This window comes from Mytilus edulis, chromosome 4 (genome assembly GCF_963676685.1).
Source record: "Mytilus edulis chromosome 4, xbMytEdul2.2, whole genome shotgun sequence".
Lineage (NCBI taxonomy): Eukaryota > Metazoa > Mollusca > Bivalvia > Mytilida > Mytilidae > Mytilus > Mytilus edulis.
The window spans coordinates 1,662,142-1,676,641 of NC_092347.1; the positions used below are offsets into that span (position 1 = coordinate 1,662,142).

The 14,500-nt window shown below is 32.9% G+C and overlaps 1 protein-coding gene across 3 annotated transcripts in view; it reads right to left on the reverse strand.

The window, feature by feature from the left end:
• The window catches only part of LOC139518712 (protein RRP5 homolog), a 54,328-nt gene extending 40,123 nt beyond the window's left edge, over positions 1-14,205 (reverse strand). The window contains exons 1-14 of one of the 3 annotated variants that reach the window (XM_071310186.1): positions 14,126-14,205; positions 11,833-11,957; positions 11,013-11,165; positions 10,519-10,701; positions 8,426-8,587; positions 6,516-6,639; positions 5,904-6,034; positions 3,670-3,738; positions 3,124-3,225; positions 2,531-2,740; positions 2,164-2,231; positions 1,512-1,568; positions 1,023-1,083; positions 25-174 (exon numbers count right to left, since the gene is read on the reverse strand). In XM_071310186.1, the coding sequence (XP_071166287.1) occupies positions 25-174; positions 1,023-1,083; positions 1,512-1,568; positions 2,164-2,231; positions 2,531-2,740; positions 3,124-3,225; positions 3,670-3,738; positions 5,904-6,034; positions 6,516-6,639; positions 8,426-8,587; positions 10,519-10,701; positions 11,013-11,165; positions 11,833-11,919 (1,557 nt within the window). In that variant the 5' untranslated portion in view covers positions 11,920-11,957; positions 14,126-14,205. Of the gene's footprint in view, positions 1-24; positions 175-1,022; positions 1,084-1,511; positions 1,569-2,163; positions 2,232-2,530; positions 2,741-3,123; positions 3,226-3,669; positions 3,739-4,700; positions 4,779-5,903; positions 6,035-6,515; positions 6,640-8,425; positions 8,588-10,518; positions 10,702-11,012; positions 11,166-11,832; positions 11,958-14,125 lie in introns of those variants that run through there. The other 2 variants (XM_071310188.1, XM_071310189.1) reach the window with 2 other exon arrangements.
• Between the last annotated feature and the right edge of the window lie 295 nt (positions 14,206-14,500).

Below are 14,500 nucleotides of genomic sequence, written 5' to 3' on the forward strand. Positions count from 1 at the left end.
ATACAACAAAAATCAATGACTTACTCTACACTTGAGCTGTTTCCCTTCGTGGAACTCTTTAACATCTCTGGTTTTGAAGGTTGAATTAGCCAGATGAAGATTTGGTATATAGCCATGAATGTTCTGAGATAATTTTACCCCAATTCCTTTCTCCACACAGGTCTCTACTGTACACTAAAACATATAATAATTGCTGTATGTATTCCTTAATTCAACATTGTACTGTACACATAATGCATTTGTACTTGGTAAATATTAATGGGAAGACTAAACAAGAATGTGTCCAAAGTACACAGATGCCCCACTCGCACTATCCTTTTCCATGTCCCATGGACTGTAAAAATTGGGTAATAATCTAATTTGGCATTAAAATTAGAAAGATTATACTATAGGGAACATATGTACTAAGTTTCAAGTTGATTGGACTTCAATTTCATCAAAAACTACCTTGACCAAAAACTTTAACCCGAAACTCCCACTTTCATTTTCTATGTTTAGTGAACCGTGAAATTGGGTTCAAAAGTCTGATTTGGCTTTAATATTAGAAAGATCATATCATAAGCAACAAGTGTACTTAGTTTCAAGTTGATTGGACTTCAGCTTCATCAAAAACTACCTTGACCAAAAACTTTAACCTGAAACTCCCCCTTTCATTTTCTATGTTCAGTGGACCGTGAAATTGGGGTCAAAAGTCTAATTTTGCTTTAAAATTAGAAAGATCATCTCATAAGCAACAAGTGTACTAAGTTTCAAGTTGATTGGACTTCAGCTTCATCAAAAACTACCTTGACCAAAAACTTTAACCTGAACGGACGCACAGACGAACAAACGGACGGACGAACGCACGAACGAAGGCACAGACCAGAAAACATAATGCCCCTCCACTATCGTAGGTGGGGCATAATAAAACTAACTATTTATGTATGGAATAATCTCTACAGGTGTTATAAAACAGAAAAAGAAAAGATATTTCAGTCTTTGCAACAAATAATATGTATCTATCATTTATCTCTACAACTAACCTCAACAATATCTCCTGGTTTGATATCCTGTAGTGACATATACTTCTGATCTAATATACTTCTGTAATATAATGGTAATGTAACAATCAGTACACATACAAGCAAAGACATTTGTTTATATTTGATAAAAGTCTACATCAATTTTATGTTATGAACTTATCTGTATGTTTTCCATTTCAATAATGCAAGGCTAACATCTTAGTTAAGCAATCAAATTGTATATCATGAAAGTGATTGAAAAAAGTAAAATCAATTTAAAGTATGTATAGTTGTTTACCGAATCCCTATCAAAGAATTGCTCATTTTTTTGTGACAATTATCCTTGCCTTGAATCTCCGATAAGATTCTTCAAGTACTTATTGAACAGGGATAAAATAATCAAAGAATTGTATTCTAGCTCAAAATATTTTCTCTGACCTAGATCAGTCTGCTACTTTCTATAAAAGTTAATACAATATAAACATAATAATTATGTCATGTGCTACTTACTGTTTCAAGGTAATAGTAACTAATTGGTCTATGTAGTGAAAATCCATTACTCTACACCTAAAAGTTATAAAATATATTTCATACAAAGCAAAAAAAACATAGTTTACAACACTGATGTGTCTTTTAGAATGCAAGTTAACACACCATACAAAAGCATTTAGTTAATATAAAGCTCTATAAAATATCTTCTTCCTTAAAAGCTGCTTGGCTGTAAGCTAGATACATTTAATGTAACCAAAATGGTAGAAAGTAGAACATGTTTTATCTAAAGGCATTAACTCCTTTATATAGGTGAAGTCCAGCTGAAAAATTATCAAATTCTTCTGTCCCAACTTTTTCACTCTGCATATTAGGAAGTTATCAATATAAACTCTCTACATACACATCATAAATCACGTTTACATTGTTTATTTTCAGTATTTTTTTATTTAATTTAAAAAAAAAAATAATCCTACAATTCAGTAGGGATATAAAATAATGGATAAAGAAAAGTTAAAATGTCAAAAGATATCGGTTTCCTTAACACTAGTCCTTTGACACAAAATTAAAATAATATGACAATATCATTATATCAAAACTGTCAATGAAACATTTGAAACTCCCAACATTTTATTTTAAAAATGTAAACAACCATGATGTATTCATATAATACCTGTGTTCAGATCCTTGTTTGAACATACTGCGGACATCAGCTATTTTACCATCACTCAAATTCTTTAACTAAAATAAGATAAATGTTATAAACTATTAACAGATCTATCTTTTGAAAGCCCATTCATCATTGTATAAAGTGAAAGGTTGATTATCCATATGTATAGAGATAGAATACAAAACTTATAATATTAAGATTTCTTGTTTGTTTGTACCGGTAACCAATTTTTCTTGACAATTATCCCGGTATGTGCTTAAAAAATTCCATGAACATTTCCCTTATATCCTAAATCACGTAAATAAACAATATTGTAGTTTTCTTTAATTACCCGTATATAACTTTTTGAACCATCTCAAACGTTACATACCCCACAGGTTGCTTTGATGTCTCCAGGCAGTTTAAACAGAACATGATAGCTTCCTGGATGTGTGACCTCTGCATTCTCTACTATCTGACATACAGTCAGCTGACCAAACTGACCAATCACAGGCACACCTTTATATTCCACTAGGTGGGGTAGATTTGACAGCACAGCAGCTTTTGTTGTTGGGTGGATATACAGAACACATGCTTTAATCTACATCAGAAAAAGGAACTCATTTATTTCATTGGTTGCAACAAAATACTCATATTTCAAATGTACAATAAAAATTGTATTTTTTTAGTTTTTAGTTTCCCATGTAGGGATTTTATTCTGTTGTATTTTTTTTAATGTCATTTTTTTTTTTGCCATGGTGTTCATTTGTGTCGTCAAGTTATGAGTTTGAATATCCTTTTACATCGACCTGTTCAATTCAACACTGGGCAAATAAAAATTGTTTCAATCTTTGTCCTAGATTTACCCTATTTGGAGAAATTTTTGTTTCAATGCCTGAATTTTTTTAAAAAGCTCTTGATAAAATTACACAATACACTGTTTGCAAGAAAACTGGTTGATAAATAAGTGGTTCATTATATTACCTGCTTATTTTTGAGAGCTTTGTCTGGATTTTCTGTCAGATGTGATCTGTGAATAGTACCACCATACTGTAGAAACTTCACAGTAACACCATCACCGGTCAACTGTAAGCATAAAAAATCAATAATAAACCTTACACATCTTACTAAATGAAGAAGAAGAGGGGGTCAGGAAAATGTAAGAACTATGAAAGTAATGAAAGAAACACACAAACACCCAATTTAAAGCAAAGTTTGTACGACATTTATATAACTCTGCTTAACATGCATATTCATCATCATTATTTTCCTTTTTCCGTGTCAGTTATTATCTTTATAGAATATACCCTTGTTTTTCTAAAATAAGTTTTTTGTTCAATAGATGTATCCATTATATATAAAGTTATAAATGTAAGATATAATACCGACTGTGTAACAACTTTAAGTTTAAGTTACAAACATACAACATAATACCAATAATTTAAACACTTTTGACTTCAAGCTAAAAATATATGGTTTAATACCAATAGTGTAACCACTTTGATTTATAGTTATAAATATACTGATTACCTGGTCTACTGTAGCGTTAACTTTCATTCCAGGGATAAAACTTCTAAATGGAATATCCTTTGCAACAACCTACAATGGTAAAAATTAAAAAGGAAATATAAATACAGTTCTAGCTTGGTATGATATACATTGTTATATGCAGTTACGAAGTATTAAATATCTATACAGTTAACTCTCGTTGTCTTGAATCGGTTGACTCGAAATTTCGGATGAGTCGAAGTTTTCACGTGGTCCCGAACTTTTGTTCCATATAAATGTATGTAATTCGACTCCTGCTGAGTCGAAATTTCAGGTGAGTCGAACTAAATTTACTATCCCAAGGTTAACAATAGCATTCAAAATTCATTTTTTATCTCGAACTAATACACATATTTCAAAACATGACCTCCTGCATTTAAATGGATTGAGTTAATCTGACAATACACTTGTAAAGAGTATAGTTTTAAATCCTTTCAAAGTTTAAATATGAAAAAGTTTTCCTAAAATTGTATGTGACAAGAGAAATGTGTACTTCTATAAAACAAATCTTTGTAAAACAAGCTTGCCACATAAGGACAATTTTTGAAAGCCTACTATACAGTATGAGTATGGGATTTGCTCATTACTGAAGGTCCCCTAATTGTTCACTTCTTTGGTCTTAATGTACAGCTGTCTCATTGGCAATATAACCACTTCTACTAAAAAAAATTCAAGGTCTATAATTTAATACTTGTCACATATGCATTTTTATTTGATTTGTTGTAAGAAAAGAAATAAATCCTATAAAATACATGTCATTTTTAACCAGATGAACACTCCTGTGGATTTTACAGGGTTTATGCCACTACCATGACTACATTTAATGTTCACTTCTTCAGAATTTTAAAGACAAAATAATTTCCTTTTACTAACTAACCTCATTGGATGATAGTTTGTTAGGGTCTATGGTGACTGTGACAGATCTAGATTCTCCATTCTACACTTAACATGTCCAGTTTATCCCATCCACCCCCCCCCCCCCCCCTTCCCCCCAACCCTGTGGGACTACTAACCTCATTTGATGACAGTTTGTTAGGGTCTATGGTGACTGTGACAGATCTAGATTCTCCATTTAACATGTCCAGTTTATCCCATCCACCCCCCCCCCCCAAACCCTGTGGGACTACTAACCTCATTTGATGACAGTTTGTTAGGGTCTATGGTGACTGTGACAGATCTAGATTCTCCATTCTCCACTTAACATGTCCAGTTTATCCCATCCAACCCCCCAACCCCCAACCCTGTGGGGATACTAACCTCATTTGATGACAGTTTGTTAGGGTCTATTGTGACTGTGACAGATCTAGATTTTCCATTTAACATGTCCAGTTTATCCCATCCACCCCCACCCCCCCCCCCCCCACCCTGTGGGACTACTAACCTCATTTGATGACAGTTTGTTAGGGTCTATTATGGTGACTGTGACAGATCTAGATTCTCCATTCTCCACTTAACAGGTCCAGTTTATCCCATCCAACCCATCCCCCCCCAACCCCCAACCCTGTGGGACTACTAACCTCATTTGATGACAGTTTGTTAGGGTCTATGGTGACTGTGACAGATCTAGATTCTCCATTCTCCACTTAACATGTCCAGTTTATCCCATCCAACCCCCCCCCCCCCCCCAACCCTGTGGGACTACTAACCTCATTTGATGACAGTTTGTTAGGGTCTATTATGGTGACTGTGACAGATCTAGATTCTCCATTCTCCACTTAACATGTCCAGTTTATCCCATCCAACCAACCCCCACCCCCCAACCCCCCCAACCCCCAACCCTGTGGGACTACTAACCTCATTTGATGACAGATTGTTAGGATCTATTATGGTGACTGTGACAGATCTAGATTCTCCATTCTCCACTTAACATGTCCAGTTTATCCCATCCAACCCATCCAACCCCCCCCCCCCCCCCCCCCAACCCCCAACCCTGTGGGACTACTAACCTCATTTGATGACAGTTTGTTAGGGTCTATGGTGACTGTGACAGATCTAGATTCTCCATTCTCCACTTAACATGTCCAGTTTATCCCATCCAACCCCCCCCCCCAACCCCCAACCCTGTGGGACTACTAACCTCATTTGATGACAGTTTGTTAGGGTCTATTATGGTGACTGTGACAGATCTAGATTCTCCATTCTCCACTTAACATGTCCAGTTTATCCCATCTAACCCCCCCCCCTCCCCCAACCCCCAACCCTGTGGGACTACTAACCTCATTTGATGACAGTTTGTTAGGGTCTATGGTGACTGTGACAGTTCTAGATTCTCCACTTAACATGTCCAGTTTATCCTTCCCTGTTTCTACTTTACATGTTATAGATTGTCCAACCATCAAGGGATATCCTGCAAAACAAATCATTCACTTTTATATCTACTATTTTCTTTCGAAAAGGAATCTTGTTGTAGGCTTGATCAAACAATTTAGCAACATCAGCTTGAAAATTAGTGTTTGCAGCTCCTTCGCCACATTTAGGAATAAGAGCTATGACTGGTCAACTCAGAGTCAGGATAATGTCTTTTTGTAGGGTGCTTGACATGTCTTCTTGTAGACTTAATTTGTCACTGGACATGAGGGCTATTCCATTAAAATCTATGTTGGAGGGTAGGGTATTAAAGTCACTTTCAAAATATCCCTACAACCAAGAACCATTTTTTAGACAATTTTGCATAATGGTAAGATGCATTCTAAAAAAAGATCCATGACCCCCACTCAATAATTAAACTTTACTTCCTACCCTCCCACATACATTTTAACATGCTAAATGGAGTAGGCCCTTAATAAGCCATTCATACATTCATTCTTTAATTGTATGACAACACTTACCATCATTATGCAGCTGTATGAATCGTTCAGCATCCTTATTCTTTAGAAAAGCTTTGTTGTTCTTTACTCCCAGGTCCACTACATATCCATGATCTTCCTGACTGGCAATACTACCATACAAAACCTGGAATCAGAAAAGTCAGGTATAAAGGCAAAATGGCGATGTATTTTACATACATGCTATATACTATTGATTTATAAATATTCATGGGGAACAAGTTTTTTTGTGGATTTAGTGGCTACAGGTAAACTCTAAATATAATTTATATTCAATGAAGTTCATGTATCGATTTTCTATATGATTGTAGACAGAATTTGGCAAAACCTCATAATCCAATATCCTTGCAAATACAGTTTTTTCTCAATCCACAATTATATCCTTCATTTGCTTCACTTAATCATCATCACCTATAACTGTATGAAAGTAAGTTCTTTTTTATTCATTTCATTGACAACATGGATCCTCTTTACTAAAACTAAAACTGGTATAACACGGCTTCAATTGACAGGTCTCATTGTCCAATTGAAATGAAATGGTTGGTTCTCTTGTCAATACAGTACATTCCGGTTATTTGCATAGCCTATTTGTCAGATGAAATTATGCAATAAAGCGGAGTATGCTTATATCCGAAATGCCAAAATACGGAGACAAATAACATCGATAGTGCAGATCAGTACAAAGGAAATCCTGAAGAAAGATGAACGTCCATAATCCACTTACAACATGAATGATTATTTATTCTAATAAAAGTTATTTGTCTAGTGTCATGCATTTTATTTCATTGTTTATTCTTTCAATAAAGTTTATGAACACATTCAGTTTTAGTTTATTTATGTACCGACTTTTCCTTTACCTGAGATACGAAAATAAAATTGTTCTAAAAATAGATTTGTTTCTATGACCCGGATGTACAAATTATATTGTTACGCTTTGATTAAAACAAACTGTTGAACAATGCTACACAGTTTATAATCATTTGATACAATAAATGTGTAATGAACTGCCTTTAATATGCAGTATTTACTGATTGCACAGTGATGTAACACTGTTACTTTAACCTCGTTAGTGTCGTATATATGCAAAGCAGCAGGTAATGGGGCTCTACACGGGTTATTTGCTGGACACGAGTGTTGAAAGTGAGAAAATATAATAATTTAAGTTAATGTTCTTTTCAAAAAATATTAAAAGTGAAAGATTGATGTATGAAATTCTTCAACCATATATAAATGCCCTGTAATATTTAACATAAATGTAGATCACCCCTAGCCAAATTACGAGATTGCACATTGGATAATGATCGATAATTAGCAGGCGTTAATGTTTTAAAAATACACCCAAAATGTAATCTATGAACAATGTTTGAAATGCAATCAATAATTAACACCTTTTGAGATAGAAGATCATAGAATGATTGTGTTTTTACAACAATCAGCTGATTGACATTTTTATGACCTCGAGGCTTAAAATAGAATATGGGAAACTTTACCTGTGTACACATCGAGGCTTTTTTATAATCATATAAACACGAAAGAAACTGTTTTAAAACTTTATTCAAATAACACATAAGTAAATGTGAAATAATATCAAAAATTATGATGCATTCAAGAAAAATATACTTACAAATTGCTGTTTCCGGTCAAAAATCTCGTTAGTTTTAACTAAGCATATCTAGCTGGCAATTATTTTCTATGCAATTAACCGAAATGCCACTTTCGGGGCTATGCATATAACCGTACAATTTAACATTAGATGAATGGGAAATGGTTTTGTGCAGGAGAAAAGTATGCAATTAACCGAATTATGCTATTAAGCGGTATGCAATTAAGTGGAATCGACTGTACAAATACTATGTGAAAATTTTCTGCATGAGTTGTAAGTAATCATAAACAGAGTATAATAAAGTACTTACAAGTCCATCTCTGATATGTGAAGGTTCAAACTCCTGATTAACAGCTTTAGGGTTGATGGTCAGTTTAATGGCAGTTTTTCCTTTCGTGTTCTTTCCTATAGATACCACTTTACTTGGTATTATAGTTCCAATCTTGAATATTTCATGTAAGCTGTGAACATCCTGATAGAGAAAATAATCACTTTTATAATTCAATCATGCACCTCCATTAAAAAATTCAAATAAGTCACATTTATAACATCGTTTCTCTTCAGCTTGCTTCAAATGCAAAAACTTAATGAAACATTCATAGATTTCAAAATATCAAAAAATGCAAATATAGAATCTTCTCTTATGTCCTTTGTCAATAATATTCTATTGCAGTTATGAGAGAGTATTACCACATGTTACAATATTGAAGTAAGTAAGGTCAGTCATCTTATAGTTTTACATGTAGAATTAGTATTATAAACATATATGCACATTCTGATGTGCATTGTTGTGTTCTGCAACTGAGTAAGGTTAATCAATGCCCTTTCATCTAGATAGATGTCATTCATACCACTATTCAAATAAGTTAATTCTGTTTCCTTGACTTCAAACATGTCAAAATGGTGGAAAGGGGCAGCAATTCTTTAAGCACATTCTCAAATAGTATTCTACATTAGTTTTGAGTCAATATCCATCTATCCTTTAAGTAGGAGTTGTACAAGAGAACCACATATTGTAATACTGTTACTGAAGAAAGCTAATTCAATTACCTCCCCTTTTCCATTTTAGACCATGATTTATATTTCTTTAAGCATTTCCTTGAATAGTGTTCTATAAATGTGTAAATTTTTATCAATATAAGTTTTGACATGTTGGAAGAGTTGTGGTTACCAGAGACAATTACCAAATACAGCTATAAATAGAAACCAATTAATTTGATTATCTACCCTTAAACATTTTAGACTTTGATTATATTTTGGCTGCACATACTCAGATATTGTTTTCTGTGTTAAAATTTTCGTTGATATTTGTCAACACATTGTAGAAGTACCAGTTACAAGTTTTCAATTAGGAAGAGGTGTGCTTACCAGAGACAATTACCAAATACAGCTATGTTGAACAAAGTTAATTTGTTTATCTCCCCTTAAACATTTTTTAGACTAGGATTATATTTTTGTCTGCACAACCTCAGGTAGTATATGAATTGCAATGCATGTCTATTCGCTTTACTGTCCAAACAATGTTAACTTTAAATTTGTATTAACAAATGCATATTTCTAATGCAAATTGGATAATTCAAATTAGCCAATTCAAATCAATAAGAATTAAAAAAGAAGAGTGTGTAAATGTGATTACAAAATTCGATTCGCATTCCATTTGAATACAATTCGAATTAAATGTATGTGTGAATGAGACATCATTTCTCATGTTCTCTATCTAGATTGTGAAAATTTTATTTCAAACAATATAAAAAGACCTGAGAAAAACATCAAATTACTGGTAAAAACAAGAATGTGTCCCAAGTACACGGATGCCCCACTTGCACTATCATTTAACATGTTCAGTGGACCATGGAATTGGGGTCAAAACTTTAATTTGGCAATAAAATTAGAAAGATCATATCATGGGGAACATGTGTACTAAGTTTTAAGTTGATTGCACTTCAACTTCATCAAAAACTACCTTGACCAAAAACTTTAACCTGAGATTTGCACTATCTTTTTCTTTGTTCAGTGGACCATGAAATTGGGGTCAAAACTTTAATTTGGCATTTAAATTAGAAAGATCATATGGGACAATATCCCTAAGGTGCCTTGAAATGAGGAACTCAAAAGTCACGTGTAAACAAAAAATCTCTGTGTAGTGATATTTGACACATTTCAAAACGTTACCATTACCGCCTATGTAGAAACAATTGCGCATATTGCCCCATATCATGGGGAACATGTGTACTAAGTTTCAAGTTGATTGGACTTCAACGTCATCAAAAACTACCTTGATCAAAAACTTTAACCTGATGCGGGACGAACAGACGAAGGCACAGACCAGAAAACATAATGCCCCTTACTATCGTAGGTGGTATTGTAGGTGGGGCATAAAAAGTATTTATAATAGTTACTAACTGAATCTTCCATGTCGTCCTCTGTACCACTCTGACTAGCTAGTTGTTTAAGTTGGTCATGGTAGGCATCTGATATGTTGGTAATAGGTACTACACCAGACAGACCACCAGGCAAGCTTAGTATAACTTCATAATCATGTACTTCCTTCACACAACCCAGTACTAGCATGTCGGTAGATAATATCTGAAAGGGCAAATAGTAATAACGTCTACTAAATAAACATAAAAAAATATTGCATTTAATTCATGCAATGCATTAATATCAATTCTTCTCCAATAAAATTGAGTAACAGTTGTTTTCTATTAAATGTAAATGACTTGGTTACTGTAAAATATGCTGAATGGGAATTTGAAATAAAATGTAACACAATATTCCCATAAAACTGTTAAGAGTGAAAAATAATAGGTCCAAAACTTCCCAGTTACATACAAATTCATTGCATTTATTTTTATTTCTCCAGTATATAAAAGTCCTACACTTTAAATCTATAATACCTTGGTAGAAAGCTGCTGAATCTGTCCTGTGTTATACTGGTTAGACTTTGGATTCAACACTTTCTGCTTTTTGGTTTTCTTTTCTGTTCCCTTCTTTTCATTTCTCTTCTTTCTTTTCTGTCCTTTCTCAATTTTGGTATCATCTTCTCCAGTCTTCATTGTAAAAGAGACATTATCATGATTATAGTTGTTTTGAAAAATAAAATGTTCAACTTTTTCATAACAAAAACAAACTATAAAAGTAGCCTAATGTTTATGTGCTTCAGAGAAAGCACAATTAACTTCATGTTAATTTCCAATTAGCTTTTCACAAAAGTGTTAACTAAATTTAACACATTTAGTATTGAGTCTGAGTTTCTTTTTAACATATTTAAACCATGCAACAGATTGCAAGTTGATCCAAGAGGTTGTTTAAGTGTACTGTTATAATTTGAGTAGCAGGTTTTGTACCATAGGAAACCAGTAAAGTGATCCTTCTTTCCTGATTCAAGTAAAGAATAAATAATCTCCTTCTTCAAAACGTCCAATTCACCAGGATTAGATGTATCTTTTTATATAAAGTCTTTACCTGCAGCATAATAATTTAGTGGCAGTTAAATGCTCTTACAACCAAATAGACTTGAAAACATGCAGATGATGTGTAAAATCATGGTATTAATGTGACAATTGAGAGCTTGATTCCAAAATATGCTTTTCATAAATTCTTTGAAAAATGATATATTGCATTTGCCATTTTTATGTTCTAACATTAAACAACCTCTTCTATATACATGATATATGAGGATACTAAAGAAACATTGATATAATCCTATTTTCATACTTGAAATAAATCTTTATCGTCTTTTCTATTCTTTGTTTCATGACTTTGTTTCTTTGCCACTCCACCTCTAGGAAAATTCGCTTCCATTTTTCTTTATAGCAAAATCCAGTTAGGATTTTAGTTTTCTGAAATAAAAAATGCATTGGAATTATATTTATGTAGGTCCTACCATGCCTGTTAACTTTTCTATATGTACAAGTCTGTTTGTACTCTTGCGTACATTTTTTATTCAAACATAGCAACTTTTTCATATATAGGTAAAGAAGAACCCTTTTCTGTTAGGAAGCTCGTCATTTCGAACCTAAATCTATCAATTCTTATCCTACATTTTCTACATGTATTTTGTACCCAAAAACTACCAATGATTAATACCTATGTGCCAAACACCATTTCCTATCATATAGACAAAATACATGTTTCCTTTATGCATAATATATTTGCAAATCATTGAGTATTTTACCAATTGAAAAAGGAAAAACTTCTTTAAACTGCTTCATATAACTTTATAAGTTTTCATAATGGTTCATATAAAATGTATTATTGGTCCAGTCAACAATGTATTTATATGCTATTAAACTTTTAAAAATTATATCTTTTTTTTTTTAAATAAGCTTAGTAGTGAACATGGTCAAATACTTCCCTTTATTGAATGAACCTTGATGCTTAGAATATATCTGTTAATACTTTGTCATGTTTGTTGTGCTTCCAGCAAATAAAATGATCTAATGACCTATGATTGTTTTATTGATTAAGAAGTACATGGAAACTTTAATTGTTTTTAATTCAACAGTTGTTTTTGCCAGAAAACATAATGCAAAGAGTCAAAAACTGATAAAATCTTAAAATGTAAAAAGCGTGAATTTTTATGTTTTCAGAAAAATTTGCTCATTAATGATAAATCAAACATTATGCCAAAGCTATGGAATTTTCATTTTGAGAAATAACTGACAACCAATTGATCTCATTCCTGACTCCATATTTCTTATGATTTCATTTTGAATTGGCATCACTGGATTATTAATAAAGCAAAAATCAACCAAATTAACACGGTAATTTATTAGGAATGTGAATAACCAGACAACAATGATACAGTTTTTGCCACAAAGTGACACATTCAAATCTTCCCTATATTACATGGTGGTACATGTATACATTTTTTTGTACATATTTTATTTATTTTACATATAAATCTCTCATATGCCGTAAGAATTGATAACCAAATAAATCTTCCATCAGAAACGAAATGGTTATGGTATGAAAAGACTGTAATTCATTTTCTATATAAACCTTATTGATATTAGTTTAAACATGTCTATTTAAAGTGGATTTGGAAACCAGTTATTGCAACTTAATTCAATCCCTTTCTACTTAACGGGTGCCTTGTAGCCACATTAGCCTGTTTTTTTTCGAAATCTACAATCTACAAGGGTGTCTTTTACGTGCTAGATATATGGCTTTCTCTTAACACAGGTCAGCTGTTTTTCATCCCCTTACAACGAATTATCCTTATTTCTCAAGACCATACTAACAAATGGTGTCAAGGGAGAGTCAAAATTCAGTCCCTGAAATTTTCTCCCTGAATTGGGAATGGAACTAGGAACCATTGTGTATTTAGTCTGATGCGCTAACCACTACACCACATCTCTCTTTATCGCTATTAGTCAGCCATTTGCATTACTAGACATCACAAAGGATTCCATAAAATATGGACGTCCTAATTCAAAATATCTGACGCCGTGATACAAAATATCTGACAATGTACTTCCTTTTTCAGGTCTCGTTTGTATGAAACTTTGAGTAAAATATATATTTATCAGTCAAGTATAAAATAGGAAGGAACGCGCAATACCAATTTCATTTTTAATAATTCCTTGATATGAAAAAACGTTACCTGATGATAGCGTTTCTTTGTTTACATTGCCGCATATGACGTCATAATTTAAATAACGTCACAACTAAAATCCCTAACAACAGAACCAAAATCGGAAACGTTACGGTATTTCCGTTTCTTTTTTTTTAACAAATATTTAAGTTACAAAAAAATAATTCATACAGACTTCGTCCCCATTTACAGGTAATGCCTGCCTCATATTACAAAATATAACAAATTACAACCTAAGCTCTGTTAATCAGTGTTATGATAAAACATGAGATTTATTGAACTCGATATACATTTTTCCAGTTGTCTACATTCTCAAACCCATTTCGTACAAGGGAGGCTGTCATAATGAACGACTAAGAGTTGTATACAACTATAGATAAGGAAATAAAGGTACATTATCCTCATTATTACTTTTAAAATCTCTAATTTAGCTGAAACATCTTTCCACACGAGTTCTCTGTGGGCAGCGCCATTTTGGAAAAAATCTCAATGATTTCTGAGTTTAAATACCATTTACACAAAGTCGACCCTGACAGATTTTTGGGAGACGCCACCTTTATTTTTGCTAAGTTATTGAGCAAATAGCAAAATTTGAAAAAATAAACTCCATCAGAAAATAATATATTTTTTATCAATAGTTTTCCTTATCTAATTTCACCTTTTTTTTTTGTGACGATAGTTTGAATAGACCACTTTCGAGTTCATCCGTCACCGGCAAAAACTCGTCAATTATGCACGCCTTTATGACGTCATTTACCAGATAGAGGGGGTCGCCTGTATCCCTGC